This window comes from Protomyctophum bolini, assembly GCF_963924005.1.
Source record: "Protomyctophum bolini genome assembly, chromosome: 5".
NCBI lineage: Eukaryota > Metazoa > Chordata > Actinopteri > Myctophiformes > Myctophidae > Protomyctophum > Protomyctophum bolini.
In genome coordinates this window covers 35513483-35535330 of record NC_137866.1, presented here as the reverse complement: position 1 = coordinate 35535330, position 21848 = coordinate 35513483, and the positions used below count along the sequence as shown (strand labels likewise).

Below are 21848 nucleotides of genomic sequence, written 5' to 3'. Positions count from 1 at the left end.
GCCTTGTGGTTTCCTAGTTGTCTAGAATACAAAGAATGCCTTTACCCCTTAATGTGCGGCTTGTTTTGAAGTTAATATTTATAGATTTTGTGGCAACTTTGGGTATCCGAACTCAAAAATCTAAATTTGGAATATTATCGAGTGAAGTCCATCGTTCACATTCCACTAAATATGTTGCTCACTGCTCAGATAAACATGGATGAAAATAAACCTGTGGTGAAGTTGGGTATGTCACTTTTCCATAAAGTACAATACAAATACAAAATTAGACAATCCTGTCATTTTCAGAATAGTATTGGTTGCTCTACACCCCAGAAAGCATAACAACCATGCCCAATTCAGACAGACATTTGGCTCTGTGTAGTATACTGTATACAGTATCATTTTGTACCAGACAGGCTGTTATTTGCAACAAATCAATAACTAGGATTGTAGCCAGTCACCTGCCGCTTTGAATGATGATGCATGGCATTCCACTCCTCTCTCCCTCAAACTCACTCCCCTCCCAACTCCCAAAGTTGTAATTTATTTTTAAATGTAATTTCTTTCTCTTTTACAATATTTTATTCCTCATTTTCTTTTTAGTCGTTAGGCCAATTCAGACTGTATCTGATATGGTAGACTCGCTGTTCCAACTCATTGATAAGTTTTTCCATTCCATAGTTCTATTGCTTGATATTGTGTTCCAAATTCACTCAAGGCAACCACTTCCCTCTCTCTCTTCCTCAGGCTCTCATCCTGAAGCTGAAAGACCCGGACCCCAACCCTGGCGTGGTGATCAGTGTCCTGGCCACCATTGGAGAGCTGGCCCAGGTACTGACTGTAGGCTTTTGACTGCCATGTTTTATTCCCTTCAAGGTTCAAGGTTCAAGGTCTTTATTAATCTCCCAGAAGGGCAATTAGGTTTACAGCAAGTTGTTCGTGCTGACAAATTCAGTTTCAGGATCTTTGGTTTGTGAAGAAATAACTTTAAGTTAATCGTAATACGGCTGCTTAGTTAGTTAGTTTGATGAGTTAGTAGTTAAAACAGGATAGACGGATGTTTGCTTGCCACCTTATGTAGCTCTTCAGTTGCTGTCTGTAATATTAAGACCAAATCAAGTGTTCAAGACACCAGGCTTCTTCTTTACAGGAGAACATGAATGATCATGAACGTGAATGTGATGATGGTTTATATAGTACGACAATTCCCCTCAAAGCAACCAACTTTCCTTTTTTATTTACTTTTCCTTCCCCCCCGAAAATGGAGCTTGTCCCTTGCAGAAACGAGGAGTCTTGAGTTTAGTTCAGAGAGCCCTGCCCCAGTAGAGAAACCAGTCCCCAGAGAGGAGCAAGCAGGACAGTGTGAGGAGCAGTGCCGTGACTGTGCCAGTGCAGGAGAGGCACCGCTAGAACAATGAGCCAAGATTGAGGCAAAGCCAGGAAAGGTTAAGAGCCGCACAGTAAAAGTGTTCATTTATTTATTTTGAATTAAGAGTACTGTAATGACCATCAGAGTCAAATGAACACTTTGCTGTGCATGGTAGGATACCCAAAGAGAGGGAAGGGGCAACAGAAAGCATGTGGTAGGATACCCAAAGAGAGGGAAGGGGCAACAGAAAGCATGTGGTAGGATACCCAAAGAGAGGGAAGGGGCAACAGAAAGCATGTGGTAGGATACCCAAAGAGAGGGAAGGGGCAACAGAAAGCATGTGGCAAGCTCCATTAGATGTTTGAACACAGAAGAATCAGTGCAACATAACAGAACAAAGGGCTTTACTAAAGAATAAAGAACAAGATTAATACATAATAACTGCTATAAAACCTTAGATTCACATGGTTTGCATTAAGAAAATGGGGGTAGGGGGAAATCTAAACCTCCAAAGGTGGTTTAACGGTTTAACTTAAGATCCCATGAATGCAAAAACAATTGATTGGTTTACCTGTACCTGCGCTGACAGGTGAGTGGCCTGGAGATGAGGAAGTGGATGGATGAGCTTTTCCCCATCATCATGGACATGCTCCAGGACTCCTCCTCATTGGCCAAGAGACAGGTACTGTATGTCCAGAAAGTGATTGGTGGGTTCATATGGTTCCCATATTTTCCACTGTTATCTCCAACACATCGCCGTAATCCTTACCTCAAAACGTGCCTTGCACTAAATCTTATAAATTTATGTCTCGAAAAGAATTGTTCAGTCAGACTAGATTTTCCTGCCATTATTACATTGGTTATGTATTGTTTTTAAAGACATGACCAGAGCTTGCGAGTTCAGTTATTTTATGCCAGACTTTTCTCATGAAAAGAAACACATGGAATCTCTCAACTGTCAGTACAAACGCCCTCCCCGCCCTCTGTCTCATAGTCTTGTGATGTATTCATGTTTTTTTTTAAATAACAGACTTATGATGATGAGTTAGATACTTTTATCAAGTGTTTTTATAGTTCTTTGGGACATGTTATTGTAAAATCTCTGTAGTTATCATTGTAAGTGTGGGCAGTGTGAATTCTGTGTGGCATAATTTAAATACTACCTGAAATCAAGACGTAATGATCCGGGACGCTAAGCTCTACCTTGTGGTATTCCCACTAGGTGGCGCTGTGGACACTGGGCCAGCAGGTGGCCAGTACAGGCTACGTGGTGGAGCCCTACCGCAAGTACCCCTCCCTCCTAGAGGTGCTGCTCAACTTCCTGAAGACTGAACAGAACCAGGGCATTAGGAGAGAGGTATGTTGTCCCTGCCTGCAGCCCTGCTGGCACCAGATCCTTGTTTTCCTAGCAGCAATGACAACTCGGTGGCAACACTCGTGGCCACTCGCGTCCACGCCAAACCCAAGCTGGCGGCATTCGCCAAACAAATGCAGGTCTGTTCAATCGCATCCACTTTGACCCGCAAGTCATAATCACAGGAATATATAAGAGCTTGCCACATTTTCCAAATGGAAAGTGGAGGTTTTTCCCTTGAGCCTTGACTTATAAAGCCCCATTTAAAAAATAAAATTGAATATGGCAAATCTTCAAACTCATAATGCGTCGCATCATGATTCATGACCTGTTGTGAGCTTGTAGGTCTGCTACAGTATATTTAGAAGATTTTTACCTTTTAATGACAAAATGGGGAAGGCAGGTTGGCTTTGGCAAAGTCAAACCTTTCAACCCACTTCTTCGTCTGTGGCTCAGAGGGGACTTTGTCACCCAGCCTGTCACTGAGGTAATGCGTAATGTTTGAAATGGTGTCATGCGGTGTCACAAATGCTCGGATGCAAAGGGAAATCTCATCATAATGCTCCTGAAGTCAGAGATAGGGCTCCAAAATTGTGCCTAATATTTTCTACTGAAGTTGTTCTATGACGCTACGCTGTTGAGTTTGGGTTAGTAGCTTGATATTAAATATACTTTTAGTAGCAACATCATTCTGGGTAACAAATAAGTATATTTTTATAAGAGTTGACCGTAATCCAGGGTGTCATGATTGTGTGTGCGTGTGTGCGTGCATGTCCACCAGGCTATCCGTGTGCTGGGGCTGCTGGGGGCTCTGGATCCCTACAAGCACAAGGTCAACATAGGCATGATCGACCAGTCACGAGATGCCTCCGCTGTCAGCCTGTCTGAGTCCAAGACCAGTCAAGACTCCGGTAGGACAGGACACACGCACACGCACGCACGCACACACACACACACACACACACACACACACACACACACACACACACACACACACACACACACACACACACACACACACACACACACGGACATGGACACACACAAACACCAGTGAGCCACGATTATTGATCCTACATGCTCTCTATGATTTTGAGAGAAACCTTTGGTCTTCTCGCAGTTTTGCGCATCTTCAACATCATCATTGACAGTTTATCCAAGTCTCTTACATGGAGACTCTTTACATGGAAGTTGTTGCTGTGATTTCATGGGGATGCACTGTACTGCGTTCCTTCTACAGTATATACCGTATAGTAACAGTACAGTATACCTGTACATGCTTGCGTTGAGGTACAGTAGGAGGGACTGCTCCAGCCTTGGCGCTTTGACACAATTAATTTGTTGGATTGGATATAATGGGCCACTCTGAGTTCCAGTTTTACAGTTGCGTTACAGTTGTCATTTGGTTTGAAAATCAAAATATCTCTAGGTGAACGATGATGAACATCAAACCATTTTTTTGGTTCACAAAACAGTACACATACAATTTTTTTGTCCACAAAACAAAGTACACATACAACCCCCCACATCCTTCTCCCCTCCCCACATACATAAAGGACAGCACAGATCAAACAAGTTAAAAGACTCCTCCCCTATGACATCATCGATGGGGAATCCAAGCTAATATAAACTGCAGGCTTTCTAGTCCTGAAAAGTTGCAATGTGAAAATGGAAGCTATTGATCTCACAATAATAAAAATCTAAACACTAAAACTTGTTAAAAAAAATATCTGCCTAATGATGATGTCACTGGTGGACGGGTATCTGAACTGCCCACAGCCCTCCTATGAGACACAGACTGAGTAGACAAAAATTGGTCCTTTAACAGATCAATAATTAAATAATTAATTCTGTATTCTGACAGTTACTTCTTTTTATTTTAATCGAACATCAGTGTATCAATTAACCACTTTTATTTCATAATTCATAACACAATCAATGGTGTCGTTAAATAATCGACAAGTAACAAATCTAAGATCACTACCCAGCGCGTCACGTTGTGTGCATGTAGATCTGCTTTTTTCACTATTTATGTTTGTTTTTGGAAAAATTCTGAAACTTATCAGATACTAGTCATTACTAATACTAATCAGTTGTTTTTGTTTTTTGAATAATTGATACGATTGGTTTGATTAACTGTAGCTGATCATGTGACTAGATGACTGAATGATTGGACACTGGTCATAACGAGGTGGGGACAACAAATGGCAGCACTTGTTTTGGTGACAGAAGGCAATAACATTATATTCAAGGTTATTTTTTTATCAAATTAAACCAAATTAAACCATAATTATACGATAATTGATTACACGTTTATTTCAAAGTCTTGACTTTCAGTGATATTTTCCTCAGTCATTGTATAATTGTGGAAAATTGAGATATTGAATTACACAGCAAATATGAAACGTTACTTTTTCTTAGTGCCTTCATTAGGGATGTTGTCATTCTTGTTTTTCAAAACGTGTACACTTTGTGTTTTTGTGGTTATCCGTGCTTAACCGTAGCGTGTTGTCATATTTATGAACGCGGTGAATGAAGCCAACTGTCTCGTTACAGGGAGAATCTACGAGGTGCACAGCCTCCAAATACAGTTAGTCATCTGTCTTTCTGGAAATGTCTCCCACTGCCTTGTGTAGTGGTTTCCTAGTTGTCTCTTTATCAGGTTTCAGAGCAAAGCCTTTTATTTTAAAACCCAAGCCATTAAAAATGAAAGGGAAACTTTACTGCGGTTCATGTTTACAAAACCACATTGCCTCCTTAGCATGCCGCTTGTTTTGATTTAATACTATAGATTTGGTGGCGGTCAGCAGCATCATCATGTCCACATACTGTACATGTTACTTACAGTGAATCCAAAAGAATACATGGAGTGGAGTTAGCTGCTTTAGGAGACAGTTTGAGGGTTTTAACCAACACACAGATGTAAAGGGTGTTCTGATAGGCACTGATTTATGCAAAACAAAAAATTGAGTTAGGTGGTTTCCTCTCGACGGAAACGATATGGTAAATAAATACAGTCTTTACTTCTATTAAGTAGCTGGCTGGAAAATGTGTTAAATTCAGTTGAAATCCAGTTAAATCCAGTCTGAGCTTTCATTGAGCTTTCTGTGAACTGTGAACGAAAATAGCCAATTTACAAGCTCATAATGCATTGCAAAACACAACGGGTCTGTATTTTTAGAAAAGAGATTTGGTGTAGAGGCAAATTAGGTGCACCTACTGTATGGAGCCCAGTGGGACCCCAGTACACTACTGTAAGCTAAAGTAACTGCACAAAATATCTGCAAGAACTGAATCGACTGTCCCAAAGCTGGCACTAACCACAGACGCATGGACAGCACTCACCACTAAACATTATCCTTCTTAGACCTTGGAGTATATATAGATTTATTGTTGGCCAACTAATACTACCCAATCAAATGTATGAAAGATTATTCTTAAGTCTAGTGCCTGTTTTCTGTGCAGTACCCTTTCATTATAATGATCTATTCCAGTAAAGAGAATAACAGCATTCAGTTTGTCTCTTATTATCTTATTTTTATTTTCTTCCTCCGAGTGTGTGCTGTGTGTGACTGTCACTGGGGGTATTGAAAGAGAATTTGCCAGAACAGTAGAATTCTCGTTTGATTATGGTCTATCCTTAATGCATGTGTACAGTAAAGTACCCTCCTACCTCAGAAAAATAGAGCTCCCCACTAGCTACAGTGAAGCCACAGTGTAATTCAAGCTTGCACGTACACGCGTGCAGCCGTACACACACACACACACACACACACACACACACACACACACACACACACACACACACACACTCACACTCACACTCACACTCACACTCACACTCACACTCACACTCACACTCACACACACACACACTCTTGCATACACACTCGCATATCATCTGCTCAAATGAGATAAACGATCTTCATATCATCATATTAGTTACCTGAGGTGTTGAATCTGGCTGACCTGAATCAACTACAGATGAGTTCCACTAATCTCATTATGCTTTGTAACTATAGACTGTCCCTCACGTTACACGGTGACAACTTTAAATGTGGCATCGTAATTTATTTGAGAAAATTGACACTGTACAAGCTCCACAATGTGTCAGTACATGTTGACGTATTGTAGGCTTGAGGACACAAAAGCGGTGTTCGCGTGTTGTGTTAATTGTCTACACAGTACACACTTCAACACAAAATATTTTTTTTGAGAGAGCTTCACACATGGACTCTGTGCCTTTGGGTTCCCAAACTGTGGGAGTCACTCAAATCACAAATCCAGAACGGGAGCCTGCCAGCTGAGTGGGAAGAAATAATTGCCACAAGGGGTCTGGGATCTGTTGCAGTGCAGTGATCTGATTTATGGTGACCCACTTTATACTGATAGTTCTCCAGACATTCAGTAAAGAAAAAAGATTAAACGTGAATTATTCAGGTCAAGTTTTAGTTTTTAGTTTTGTAGGGGTGTGGGGGTGACATCATGAGTTGGAATTGATAGTCAATATTTGATCAGATAAACTTCAGATAACCAAGTAATTGTTTGACATTCGACCGCATGAAGTAGAGGAGACTATTGAGTTGCAACTTAACACCCTGTGGGGCTTGATTTGACTGCCAAGACAGATGTAAGACATAATTTGACAAACAACTACAATTCAAAAAAACCTTAAAGTTACAATAAACAGAAGGGTTTTTATTTCCCTCAGAGTGTGATTGGAATGCATGGCGTTCTATTTTAAGGACATGCAATTACATAACCTTACTAGAACTAATCTGTCGTTGGCTCATATCCAACAGTGGGTTTCAAAAATGTTGTGCCCATGGCACACCAAAGGACAATTCTAAAACTATTAATACCCATGCAAAATAACATCTATAACTATAACATGACTTATCACTATAAACATTTATTTGTATTTACGAATGCCAAATTAAGTTTAACACTACTTCATATACAGTACCAGCCTCTTCAAAATGTAATGTATACATTCCTTTCACAGTTGGAATGGAATATAATGTTTTTGGCGACTCTAAAGTCTAAATCACCAATTTTCAGGTAGTATCTTGCTACCGTCAAGGTGGGAGGAGGGACTACTGCAGAAGCTATTATATTTTGATTTTATTGACTGGACATTTTTAGTGTGCCTCTGAGTGCAGTGAGTCATCAGATTTATTTATTTTTCCACGAAAATTACACATTGTAAAATCAAGATAACTTTTTTTAACTCTTATCTCTACCGCTAGCTGTTAGCATAAACCCCAGTGCCAACATACGCGTTCACTTTAAAAGACGGAATTTTGGTGCCCGGACCGCTAGGCTACATATTTTATTTTGCCATTTATACATTATTTTGAAAGGACAGTGAGCAGAGGCAGGAAAGGCGGGAGAGAGAGGGAGATGACATGCAGTGCCATGCATTCGAACCCGGGCCAGCTGCGGCAAGGAGTCGGACTACAGTCTTATTTATGTGGTATGCGCTTACTCCTTGAGTTGCCGGGACGCCCCCTTTCTCCCCCATTTAGTTGTTATGCCAATTCCCCTGGAACAGCGAGATATACGTAGTATAGTCCCTGTCACTGCTAACCCCCGCAGTTGGCCACGGGAGATTGTAGACAACCGCGTCTCCTCTACTCCCACACATGGGGTCACCAGCTGTTTCTTTCCACCTGACAGTGAGGAGTTTCACTGGGAGGGTATAACGCATGTGGAGGAACTTGCTATTCCTTATCAGTTCCTCTCTCTGTTGACTTGGCGCCCCGACCAACCTGTAGGAGTCACTAGTACAGCAACGGGCAACGCAATCTCCTGCCAGCTTCACACCTGCAAACACAGCAGTAGTTTTATTTCCAGTGCCCGGGCCAAGCCGGAAGCACGATGGAGGAATAAAACCCTAGTCTTCTCAGCGATGGATGAGTACTTTACCCCTATGCCACGTGGATGCCTGAAACATCTACAGTATTTTGATGGCATACAGAACTGTTTGCAGCAGTCCATTATGTCATGTCCCAGTTTGAGTAGAGGAGGTGAGGTAAGTTCTGGATCCCTCCATCTGAGACAAAGCCCGAGACAGGGTCCTCGAGGGGCATATTCAAGCCTTGGCAAGGTCCACGATGAAAAGATAGTTCCATGTCAAACTGATGTCAACTCAACATCTGACTGCAGTTCTTCCTCCAGACCTCTCCACCTCCCGCTGTGCTCACTCGGTCTCACTCCCAACATGACCTCGTGTGCCGCGTAGCAGACCGAGCACATTGAAATCCTATTAATATAAACACACACCTGTCATGTGGGTTGTTTGCACGCGTGGAGAATGCAGTTCCCTTTCTCTCATCCGGCGACGCATCGGGGAATGTGACATCGGTGCTTTGGCGGATAATAGTTTTAGCAGTTTGTTCTCGAGCTCAATGGACTGTGGCTGGATTGTGGAACGCTGGGCTGTATATCTCTCTCCGCTGGCAGATTGTGTTACAGTCAGGGTCACTGTCTGGAGCATTAGCCATCTTTGGCAGTTGCTTGCTGCGTACTCTCCTTGTAGTGGGAGGTCACTGGCTCGGTCCTCCTCCTCACCTGACTTAGAACGCAATCCCACCAAAACAGGTCAAGATCACATGACTGACACTCACACTCCAAGGAATGATAACAAGACGTGCTTTCCATGGCATATTTCATCGATAGTTGACCTGTGATTTTGCTGAGGAAACACTTGATACTTTGCAGGTTTTGATTAACAGCTCAGGCTTCTTGTGCTACTAAGGTGGTGCTTTCGCCTCGCTGAAGCCAAATTGATGCATTTTCCTGGGTCGCAAAGATACAGATGTGTGATCATCCATCACCTTGCCATCATCAATCTAGACTTGGTGAAGGCCTCGCACAACACCAAATCCAGCAGAAGTGCTTGTTGTATGCTCACTCGGCCTCCCTCAGGCCCTGCACCCCATCTATTATGCCTGAGAACAGTAGAGTCTACAGGCTGAAACTGTACTCCCACACTAGGCCAATGAAACTCTGAACACCAGACATCAGTCTTCACAGCAGCTCGCCAGTAAAACTCTATCCCTTCCTCACTGGACAAGGACAGACAGACCAAGGCACTGTCTGTCCCCCCCCCGTCGCATACTGTACAGTCTCGTGCTATTGGAACCCCAACTCAGATGTTAAATAAGATATATTTATTCAGAACGTGTATACGCAACTTCCACAATTTCTCACTGAACGGGAAGTAATATGTAGAATCATAGTTTATTATAAACCTGCTCCTCGTTACATGACTCATGAGGAGCTCCCAAGCCCTTTGTTTGTGCTATTTCCTGAATGGCTTAATTACCAAGTGCAGTTTGCAATAATTGCACAGATTGTTTGAAGTCTGGCATAGAAATATGCCAGTAAATGCAACTGGAACAAATAAGCAAATCATAATGCCCACAGGGACCTTGCTCTCATCTACAAATTAATGAGGGCCACTGGTTTATAATATCGTTACTGTCGGGCAGAAACCGTGTATCTCCATATTCAAACGTTTTAGTTTTTTTCCCCATAAATGTATGTCCAACTCCGTCCTACAGGAGTGCTGTGTAAAAGTAGTGAAAATAGAAGTTGTACAACGTTCACAATGCCTCGTGACATTGTCCGACAGCGACGATATACTGAGAGGAATTAATCTAATGTCGTCTATGTCAGTGGTTCCCAAACCTTTTAGCCTGTGACACAAAAGAAAAATTAGACTTTTGCCTGCGACCCAAACTAGTGAAAATAGCAGATCTACAAGCTCACAACGGGCCGCTTTGCGCCGCGTTGTGAGCTTTTAGATCAAACATCTGTTATCTAATGTATTTGTTTGTGCAATATCTTATACATTTTATGTTATTTCTTCATGAAATTACTGAAATAAATATATAATAAAAGCATTTTTTTAATTCATGAAAACATTTTCTGGGCATGTTTTCTTTTTAATGTTTTGAAATAACAGAAAAAGTGACCCATAAAAATGTGTCCGCGACCCAGTGTTTGTGAAACAGTGGTCTATGTGTCTCGGTGCTCTTTATGGTGTCCGTTCCTTGTCTCCCCCACCAGCGGACTACAGCACCAGCGAGATGCTGGTGAACATGGGCAACCTGCCACTGGACGAGTTCTACCCCGCGGTGGCCATCGTCACGCTCATGCGCATCCTGAGGGACCCCTCGCTCTCCAACCACCACACCATGGTGGTCCAGGCCGTCACCTTCATCTTCAAGTCTCTGGGGCTCAAGTGCGTGCAGTTCCTGCCCCAGGTCATGCCCACCTTCCTCAATGTCATCCGGGTCTGTGATGCCAGCATCCGAGAGGTAGGTTAGACTAGGCTTGGGCAGGGGATTTATTTTCCCACGGTCGTTTATCCCATGTATTTATGTACCTGTGTACATGAAGCACGAGTGTCCTACACTTATTGTTATTATTTATGTACCTGTGTACATGAAGCACGAGTGTCCTACACTTATTGCCATGTGGGGAATGTTACATTTTGAGGGTTTCATATAAATTGGTGTGTTAATGGACAATTATTTGATCATACTCCAATTTAGGCACTACACAACTACACAAAATGGTCCTGGCTATCTTAATCAGGTTATGCCTTACCTCAATTAACATCATTAGTATATGCAATATATACATTTTAGATTTATTTATTTATTTTGATAAATTGGTAGGTAAAATATCTCTTCTGTTTACAGAGGAGAAATCTAATCACTATGGCTGGTCGGGTGCATGACTGCATGCATGTGCAGGTTAATGTGATGTAAAGTTTTTATGGATGAATGTTTTGCGTTTCGTAAATGCAGGGCAATTTTCAAATGGCTGGTGGGTAGGTTAAAATGGAAGGTTAAAATGCCTAGTACATTAAAAGGTCCACTGATTTTGCTTCACTTCAAGCTTTTGGACAAGAGTTTGTTTTGTACTCACTCATGTATTACTCCATCTTGCAAATTCAACAAAATGAATAGCATCCAAGCCATGAAATCAAAAGCCAGCCACCCATGAACAAAACCTTGACCCTGGTGGGGACAAGCTAGACTTTCACCTCACAACCCCAAACCTCTCAACTTATTTTGGTTACACCTGTTCTCTCTCCTGTTGTCTGCAGTTCCTCTTCCAGCAGATGGGAATGGTGGTGTGTTTCGTGAAGGTTCACATCCGTCCCTACATGGATGACATCTTCACCCTCATCAGAGTGAGTAACCCTGCTCAAAGACTACAGTACATCCACTTCCACTCCCACCTTCTCTCTTTCCTGTGAGTCTGTAAAACAGCTGCAAGCTCTTAATTACACTCAGTTGTTCTCTCTCTGTGCTTTCCTCATTAGGGGTATTTCATCCCCCCCCCCCCCACCCCCCCTCGGGACAGAGTTCGGCCCTGTGTCTCACAGCAACACACAACATGTGTGGCATACTTAAAAGGGACACATGAAAAGAGCTTTTGAGAGTATGGGAAGTTAATTTTATTTACATTGAGGTCCTCTGAAGACATGTGCATTTAATAGCCTCGCTTTCATTTTGTGTATAGTCTTCATTTGCTTGAATTACAGTCATTTTTCTAAACAAAATGTACAAGTCAGTTCAGCCATTGGACTGTGGCAGGAGTTTCCCTTTTTAATCCAGACAGCGTTGCTCTAGCTGGTTAAGAGAGAATAGCCGAGAGAGATCACACAAAGTGGCACAGACAACTAGGCCACTAAGCCACAATGTGCCACGCATCAAATACCCACCTTCCTCCTTTAGCACCTGTGTGCCGCTAGTGGGGCTCTAATGCTGAATTCACAATAACGGGTATTGTGGTTTTCCTCTTAGCGTTTTTCTGCTAGTACATGTTTGTGAACAAAACGTACAAAACTTCCATGTCACCTTTGTGTGTATGTATGCTTAGTCAAGACCACAGTGCATTTCTGGTTGATTGCTGTTTTGTCTCACCTCAAACCTCAGTTCAGTCCGCCTCCTGACGCAACAAATTGCTCCTCGCCATAGACAAGGACCCATGCTGCTTTCCCCGAAAATTTAAGCAGAGTGCCAATATGGTGTGAATTTGTTCCCATACTCTTCTGTCAGCCAGACAGTCAGGCCATCTACAACAACTCATCTCCAAAACCACTGGCTGCATTGCCATGGAATATTTGCACAAAGAAATTAAGCAAATTACAAGGATACACGCCACCATAAGGTTAAAATGTCTGGCACTTGCACATAAGGTTTTGAAGGTACGCAGCCTGAAAAGGTTGAGAACCTCTAGTGCAGTGATACTCAACGTCCGGCCCGCGGGCCACATCAGGCCCGCGGGACCATTATGACTGGCCCACCAATAAAAATCTAAAAAAAAAAAAAAAAAAAAAAAATCTGGAAAATTAAATAAAAATAAATAAATCTGAATGAAGCTATCTTTAATTTAGGCCTGTCAAAGTTAACGCGTTATTAACTAGTTAATTTACAATCCTCTTAAGTCTTAACGGCACTATTTTCTTTTGACGCGCGATTAACGCACTGTGAAGTTTGACAGAATGGTTGAGAATGTGAATGCAGGCAGTCAGTGAGCCCCGCCTCTCTCCCCCCCTCTCTCTCTCTCTCTCTCTCTCTCTGTCTCTGTCTCTCTCTCTCCCGTCAGCCTGTGCGCACTGGGGGAGTTGAGATGTGAGCAGTGCACTCGTCAGTCGTCAGCTAGGCTGAATGCCTCCTTTGGACTCGTTATTAATTAATTTGCTCCACAATGTGTTAGATCAGAATTGGGCAAAAGCAAAACTCTGGCCGTTTTGGTTGATAAATATAGCAGTCAGTTGTAAAAGCGCTAATGTTGACTGTCAACATTAGCTTTAGCATTAGCATGGTCTGTGTGGCAAACTGACATAGCATGACTGCGTGCGTGCTTGCAGGAGAGAGAGAGAGGCAGGGAAGGGGGCCACTCGTCTGGAAGTGTGTGTGTGTGTGTGTGTGTGTGTGTGTGTGTGTGTGTGTGTGTGTGTGTGTGTGTGTGTGTGTGTGTGAGAGAGACTGTGTGTGTGTTGAGTTGAGTTTATGATTTCGTTTCTCTCTTCCATGGCATTTGCAATAAAGCAAGCATTCTCCCATATTGATAAGAGTATTTGAAAACTTGAAAAGCAGTGGTGCGGGGACCACCAGTGGTCCCTGAGGGGGTTCCAGGTGGCCCCCAGCTAAATGATGAGAGTTGGTAACCAAATGAACCCTTGTGAATCTTTAACTCTTGAGAGTGTAAAATGAAGAGACAGGCAGTGCCTGTCTATGAGTAGCTGTCTGCCTGCCTGCCTGTCCAATTCTCCATGAGTAGCTGTCTGTCTGCCTGGCAGACAGTAAGACAGCTACTCATAGACAGGCACTGCCTGTCTATGAGTAGCTGTCTGCCTGCCTGCCTGTCCAATTCTCCATGAGTAGCTGTCTGTCTGCCTGGCAGACAGTAAGACAGCTACTCATTGACCAGTGGTGGAAAAAGTACAAAAATATTTTACTTAAGTAGAAGTACTGATTCTCTACTTGAAAATTACTTAAGTAAAAGTACAAAGTGCCCATTAAGAAAGTTACTTAAGTAAAAGTATAAAAGTACCTCAAATAAAATGTACTTAAGTACAAAAATTTACCCGGCGTAAAATGTACTTAAGTATAAAAGTAAAAATTACAAAGTACAAGTACAAAGTACAAAATACAAAATTATTTTCAAAATGAATACAAAGAAATTAATTTCCAAAATTGTCATCCTGTCAAAAGTGGCTTTATTCCAAAAAATTAAATAGCATACAAATACTGAAAGTACAGAACCCCCAACAGCATACATCGTGTTGGGAAAGTTCTTTTTTTTTAGGAACTATAGTTCAGTTCACAGTTGTTGATTTTTAAAATGAACTAGTTCCGTTCATAGTTCATCATTCCAAATTTTGAACTAAAGTTCATCGTTTGAAAAAAACTATTATAGTTCTTTTTCGTTCTTTTTTTGCTTTAATTTTTATATATTTTTTACATTTTACAAAAATTGCTCTTTTGCAATGTGAAATGCCACCGAATTATTTTTCCTTCTCTATATGGGCTTTTGCATGCTTTTATTGTGAAGGCAAAAGTTTCTGAACGTTCTCAGAGCCTGCATCTCCGCATGCTGGGGTTGGCTGATCTACAAGCTCACAACGTGTCCGGACGCAACGAGTTGTGAGCTTGTATATCAGCTATTTTACTAAAACTCCACTACTGTGGAAGAGAGATGTCTTTTGTTGGCCGTTCGTGGCGATATTATGGACACGTACCTCCTCGAAGCGATAATAACCAACTAAGCTATTGGAAGCTATTTTTCGTGGCACATTATGTGTGTACAACAACAAGTTCCCTCAGTGTTTGTGTTAGGAGTTGGGACAGTGTCTGCTGTCTGTCAGCGTGCATGATCATGCAGTAGCTAGATGCGCGCTCCAGTGACGGCTGAGAAAGATTAGTTAATTTGTGTCGGATAAGGACTTATTGGTTGGTTTTCCGCTAAATATTAAGGCATGGGCGTAAGGCATAAGGCAAGGACAAAAATAAAAAATCCTTCTGCTAAGACTGTGTCTCGGTGAATATCCATGTTGAATGCGTGTGACAAAAAACACAGTGTGTGCGTCTTGCCGTCTTCAAAGCAGGCCAGGCAGCAGAACACAACTCCGCCCCCCTATTATCTGAGAGTGGAGCAGCCCTGTTCAATTCTCAACTGCGCATTCCTCCAGTAAGACAAATATAAGATTTTATTATTTAATTTGTAGCGAGTAACGAGGTGTCCGATTTTAAATATAGCGCATTAAAAGTACGATTTTTCCCTTGTAAATGTAACGAAGTAAAAGTAAAAATACAGCAAAAGAAAAGTAGTCAATAAAAGTACAAATTCTCCAAACTTGTACTTAAGTACAGTAACGAAGTAATTGTACTTCGTTATTTTCCACCACTGTCATTGACAGACAGACAAATAACTACTCATGGACAGACAGACAGGCAGGCAGGCAGGCAAAGAGCTACTCATGTTATGTTATTATGTTATCACAGCTACTCATGTTATCTGCAATAATTTGTGCAGTTATGGAAACAGCTCTTTGTGTTTATGCAAGAAAATGTAACACATTTATTTATTTACATATTGTGTGCATGCACACAATATGTGTGCACGCGTGTGCAGTGTGCACGCGAAAATAAAGCAATTGAAAGAGAGAAGTTATCAAGTATCATTAATGTCGTCATTTTATCTACTGGCCCCTGGCCCCTTGCCATTTTTGTAATGCGGCCCACCGGTAAATCTACTTGAGTATCCCTGCTCTAGTGCAACCTTTTCTGCAAGAAAAATGTCCAATGGTGTGTAAGGAGCAGCATGGCCTGCAGGGGCTGCCAGCAGTAGACTCATGGTCCTGATTCTTCTAGCTAACATATTATGAACGCCTCGCAGGGAAAAGAACTAGAGAGAACTGGGCCATTCCACCTTGAGAGCCTCTGACTTAATAAATGGGGAGTCAAACAAAGGATCTATTCATTTTCCTTCCAGTCTACCTCATGCATCCAGATGGAGGGGGCTGGAATAGCCATTCAGGACACGCAAACACACATACATACACGCACGGGTCGCACGCACGCACGCACACACGCTCGCACATACACTCTCAAACTATGCGGCCATAGGCAGGGCAACGCAGGAAAGCGGGGGCAGAACACCTCAGCCAACTTTTACAGCTGAAGCCCATTCGTATATTGACGTATTACGTGACTTTGAGTTCTCTCTCCCTGTCTCTTTCTTACCATCTTCTTCCTGTTGTTTCATTCTCTTGTCCTCAACTCTATTATCTCTAATGTACCCAGTCACTGCTCTGGCACCAGGCTTTTCCTAGACGCTGTCAGTAGCCACACGGGAGACGTGATATCAATTCCAATTGACAGGAAATTGTCTTTGCCATTTGCACCTCGCACCCTCCCCAATCTGGCACATGAGACCTTTGCATCACCGCTGCAATTCTCTGTCCAGCACCTTATTCTCTCATTCTCTCTCTCTCTCTCTCTCTCTCTTTCTCTCTCTCTCGCACTCTGTCTCTCTCTTGCTCTCTCTGTCTCTCCCTCCCTCCTCCCCTCTCTCTCCATCTCTCTTCCTCCCTCTCTACCCTCTCTATCTAAGCTCCCCCCCCCCCCCCCCCTCTCTCTCCCTCCGTCCCTCTCCCCCTCCCATTGACAGAAACACATTTTGACCCAGGCCTCTCGGGCCGAGACCCACATACTCCCACAGCACCAATAGATTTTACCACAGCAAAGGTAGATGAGGTAGTGTTTGGACGTCCCCATCCACATGTCGTAAAAGAAAAGGCATACATCAGAGTCACACGAATCTGGGTCATTGGTCATTTTGGATAGAGGCATAGCTCAATGTCTTCATTACGACCTGACTTCCTGCACTAAAGCACAATATTACATTCTCAACTCATATGGCCACTGATGGTGTGTTAAAGCAGGGGTTCTCAACGTTTTTGGTTGGGGGACCCCTGGAAATGCTTCGGCCATCTCTCGCGACACCCTCCCCGCCCAATACAAATTGGCCACTACAATAACCTTAATAATAGAGAAAATACATCATAAATAAATGCTGAAACCAGATATAATCATTAAGGAAAGTTTACGCATGTAAACTCTTAATTTCCATTTAGCCTCTTTTTTTTAAGAATAATTTGGCGACCCCCATGTTGAGAACCCCTGTGTTAAAGGACGAGTGTTAATGGACCACGATGGAAATAAGCGATCACATTTTTTGTTGTGTTTTATCATTTCAACTGTGAAACAGCTATGATCGTTCTTTATATTGTTTTATATTTATTTTGTTAACATTATTTCCCTTTTTAGGTTTTTTTGAATTTTGAATTTTGGGGCTTTTATGGCTTCATTGATAGGACAGTAGACTGACAGGAAATAGGGAGAGAGATGGGTAGCAGAGATGCCCACGAGTCACGGAGCTCAGAGTCTTTCGGGGTCGACTAGTACGAGTCGAGTCTAGAGTCGCACTTGTGGTGACTCGAGTGCGACTCGTCTCGGTTTAATAAATGTAATTTTTTGTTTATACGACGGCTGTAAAGGGTGAAATACAGTGATCTACACCCAGCCCTAAATGAAAAATGAATGAATGTTTATCAGAATAGTAGGCTATATACGTAGCTACATATAATATAGATTAATTTAGGCTCCACTGCTCTTTGCGGCTATATTAAGTATCAATCAAATTGCACACAGCATCGACATTCCCCGCTGTTGGTCACCACAGCCGTTTTCAGGAGGAAAGGCACAATGTACTAAAGTCAAAGTCGATTTGTCACACACGTTAGCGCAGTGCAATTTGTTCTCCGCATTTGACCCATCTCTTGGAGCAGTGAGCCGCAGCCAAGGAGCGGTGAGCTGCAGCCGTGCCGCGCTCGGGAATAATTTGATTCGTGGATTTGACCCCCCAATCCAACCCATTGATGCTGAGTGCCAAGCAGGGAGGCATTGGGTGATTTGGGTCCCATTTTTACAGTTTTTGGTATGACTCGGCCGGGGATCGAAGTTCGGACACTCTAACCACAAGGCCACTGTCTGGTACTACTCACGTGGCTGTTAAAGTTCCAACCTTCTCGTGGTTCCATTTCCAGAACAGGAGTTTGAAGTATAGGTATCTCCATTTAGTTTCCACCGAAGTAACGCCAAAGCAGTTATGTCCAAGTAGTGTCTCCGTTCGAAAAGTGAACCTTTTTCCATTCATCTTATTCATGCAATGTTCCAAAACAGAGCTACAGCTATATCGTCGTGACAACTGACAAGTGACAACTTTAAATAGGCTATTAAATATCGAATACTGTAAGTTTACGGTTTACATCAATCACCTCTCAAACTAGCTTGTTCCAATGCGTCGGGCCAGCTACCCCCCAAAATAACAGACATGTCGACACGCCGTTTCGTGGCGTGTTGAAAGCTTGCAGATCTGTTCTTTTGGACACAACATAATCAATGATGCATGACGCGCGATGGAATATAGGCTACAACTAAACATTTTTGTAACCAAAAATAAGCCTGTAGGTACTGTAACATTAATGCAATGAACATTAATTACGTAGTGTTTAATAACAGTGTTGTTTTTGGCGGCACATTTTGATTTTAGTTTCAGTCTCTTGAATAGCTTTCATTTTGTTTTAGTCACATTTTAGTCACCTGGAATGTTTTAGTGTTTAGTCTAGTTTTAGTCTACTAAATCTACAGGTGATTTAGTCGACTAAAATGTATTTTGGCGGGCCTTGATACCGTCATAATGACTGTTGGCTGCGACGAGTTGTGAGCTTGTAGATCGGCTATTTTCAGCATGCAACGAGGTGTAAAATGATTTATACTGGATCTCTTGTCCACTAGCCCCTTCCTGACATTTTAGTCTAGTTTTTATTTGTTGTTGAGTCCGAGCCGAGTCTAGAGTCCCATTTGTGGCGACTCGAGTGCGACTTGAGTAAGAGTCTTTAACTCGATTCTTCGATCTCTGATGGGTAGTGACTTGCAGCAAAGGTCTCCGGGATTCGACCCCGGCATTTCAAGCCTAGGACCACCACTAGGACCACCACGCCAGCGGACTGGGCTGTTTTATGTTTTTTTAATCTTGTGCAGGACATTAACCTTGTGTTTGTAAAATGTGCTTTATAAATAAAGTGTATTGAATTGCATCGTTCTTTTCCATTTCTTTGTTACTTTAGGAGTACTGGACGCCCAACAACCCCATGCAGAACACCATCATCCTGTTGATCGAGCAGATCGTGGTGGCACTGGGCGGTGAGTTCAAGCTCTACCTGCCCCAGCTCATCCCTCACATGCTGCGAGTCTTCATGCACGACAACAGCACCGGCCGCAGTGTCACCATCAAGGTGAGGGCATTTCTTTGACTAACACATTCACATTGTACTCAGTACTGGCTGATGGTAAATGGTGCATTTATATAGTGCTTTTATCCAAAGTTCTTTACATACGTTGTGCAATACATTCACCCATACACCAATGGCGGAGGAAACCATGCAAGGCAGCAACCTGCACATCACTTCGACACCAACTTCCATATCAAGAACAATAACTAAAAAAGATACCTAAAATTGTTGTGGATGGCCAAGTCCACACTACGAACGAATTTGATTAATAATAAATAAATAACAGAACCAACCGTTCATCTGACAGTGTGGATCATCATTATCTTTATAATTATCATCCTTTATTCCTTGGTGTGCACAGCCTTTTACTGCTGCTTAGCTACTTTCCATCGGCTATTTTTGCGCGACACTGCCATACAATGAATACAATAAAATAAGGGCTTTTGTGGATAATGGATACTTTTTTGTGTGTGATTTCTTTTTTTGCATTATATTTAGCACCTCAGAAAGTGAAATGTGGTTTTGTTGCACCCTACTGACACTCGATAAGTGTAGGCACAACAAGAAGTTCAGTTGACTCAGGACTTAAGAGGTAGCGTTGCTATGTCAGTCTGTGGCTGTGTCCATACCCCGTGCCAACTTCCGCATCTTGCCCGCATGACACTAATACAGCATCCCAAAGCCAGCGATGCGGAGCTGGCACCTTCTCCTCTTTCAGCTGTCGCTGATGCTTATCCCATTCATTTCCCCTCAAACTCAGAATCTAAGCCTGGAGCAGAGACCGCAAAGACCGACAATCACAGGCCTGCGGTCATCCAGAGTCTCTCTCTATCTCTCTCTCTCTCTCTCTCTCTCTCTCTCTTGCTCTCCTGTTCCTGCTTTGTCTCAGCGTCTGCCGTGTTAGATAACCCAGTAGAGACCACCGCCGTCTGGGTAGGCTATAACCCGAGGCCAGGGTCTGGGCTAATGTGTGGAGCACGAGATGGGGTCGCGGACAGAGGCAGCCGGGGAATCGGGTTACTTTCCAGCCTGAAGGAAAAGAAAAGAAAACAGATCTCCATCATTTAAGGAGCTGTTCTGACTATCCAACCCCCAAACACACACACACACACACACACACACACACACACACACCGCTCTCCAGACCCCCGCCTCGGCTTCCTGTAGTCTCGCCTGGCGCAATTTAGACATGGGGGCTGGTGGGAAGGGGGCCTGTCTATAGTTGGCTGTAACAGACGTCATCCCTCTAAACCACCATCAATATGCAGGCCTGCATGCACGAATGCACGCACATGCATGCATACACACTCACACACACACACACACACACACCCACAATGTGACACCTCTTCCCATTAGCTCCAGAAACAGTGCGTGACTTGGTTCCCCAGAAAACACCCACGTCATTTCACCAAAGGTTGTGAAATCCTCACTTATGACATGTTTGGCTTGCTCGGAAGAGGAGGGCCAGCAGTACCAAGAACGTCCGCTATGTTTCGTCCCGCAAACCAAAATCACGATTAAGTCACCTTCCTGGAAAAAAAAAATGTAATAACAAAACGTGCAGGTTTTCCACGAGAAGTACTCCAGAAAACCCATTTAGTCTTAATGGGCCTTTTTCGAGTTTGATCAACGGTGTGCTCTCTTTTCCAGCTGCTCAACGCCATCCAGCTGTTTGGCGCCAACCTGGACGACTACCTCCACCTGCTGCTGCCGCCCATCGTCAAATTGTTTGACGCCCCAGATGTCCCCCTGCAGGCACGCAAGTCAGTACCGTGACCGTGCCTGCTGTTTGTGACCGTGTGTGTGCCTGCTGTTTGTGCCCGTGTGTGTGCCTGCTGTTTGTGCCCGTGTGTGTGCCTGCTGTTTGTGCCCGTGTGTGTGTGTGCCTGCTGTTTGTGACCGTGTGTGTGTGCCTGCTGTTTGTGACCGTGTGTGTGCCTGCTGTTTGTGACCGTGTGTGTGTGCCTGCTGTTTGTGACCGTGTGTGTGCCTGCTGTTTGTGACCGTGTGTGTGTGTGCCCTGCTGTTTGTGACCGTGTGTGTGTGTGCCTGCTGTTTGTGACCGTGTGTGTGTGCCTGCTGTTTGTGACCGTGTGTGTGCCTGCTGTTTGTGACCGTGTGTGTGCCTGCTGTTTGTGACCGTGTGTGTGCCTGCTGTTTGTGACCGTGTGTGTGTGCCTGCTGTTTGTGACCGTGTGTGTGTGCCTGCTGTTTGTGACCGTGTGTGTGCCTGCTGTTTGTGACCGTGTGTG

General features: G+C 43.2%; 1 protein-coding gene across 6 annotated transcripts in view; it reads left to right on the top strand.

Annotated features, from left to right (window-relative positions):
* Positions 1-21848, top strand: part of mtor (mechanistic target of rapamycin kinase) — a 137891-nt gene that overhangs the window by 12353 nt on the left and 103690 nt on the right. For all 6 annotated transcript variants that reach the window (XM_080762886.1, XM_080762887.1, XM_080762885.1 and 3 more), the window contains exons 16-23: positions 730-813; positions 1941-2033; positions 2574-2708; positions 3487-3616; positions 10782-11032; positions 11830-11916; positions 19429-19596; positions 21247-21359. In XM_080762886.1, the coding sequence (XP_080619012.1) occupies positions 730-813; positions 1941-2033; positions 2574-2708; positions 3487-3616; positions 10782-11032; positions 11830-11916; positions 19429-19596; positions 21247-21359 (1061 nt within the window). The remainder of the gene's footprint in view (positions 1-729; positions 814-1940; positions 2034-2573; positions 2709-3486; positions 3617-10781; positions 11033-11829; positions 11917-19428; positions 19597-21246; positions 21360-21848) is intronic.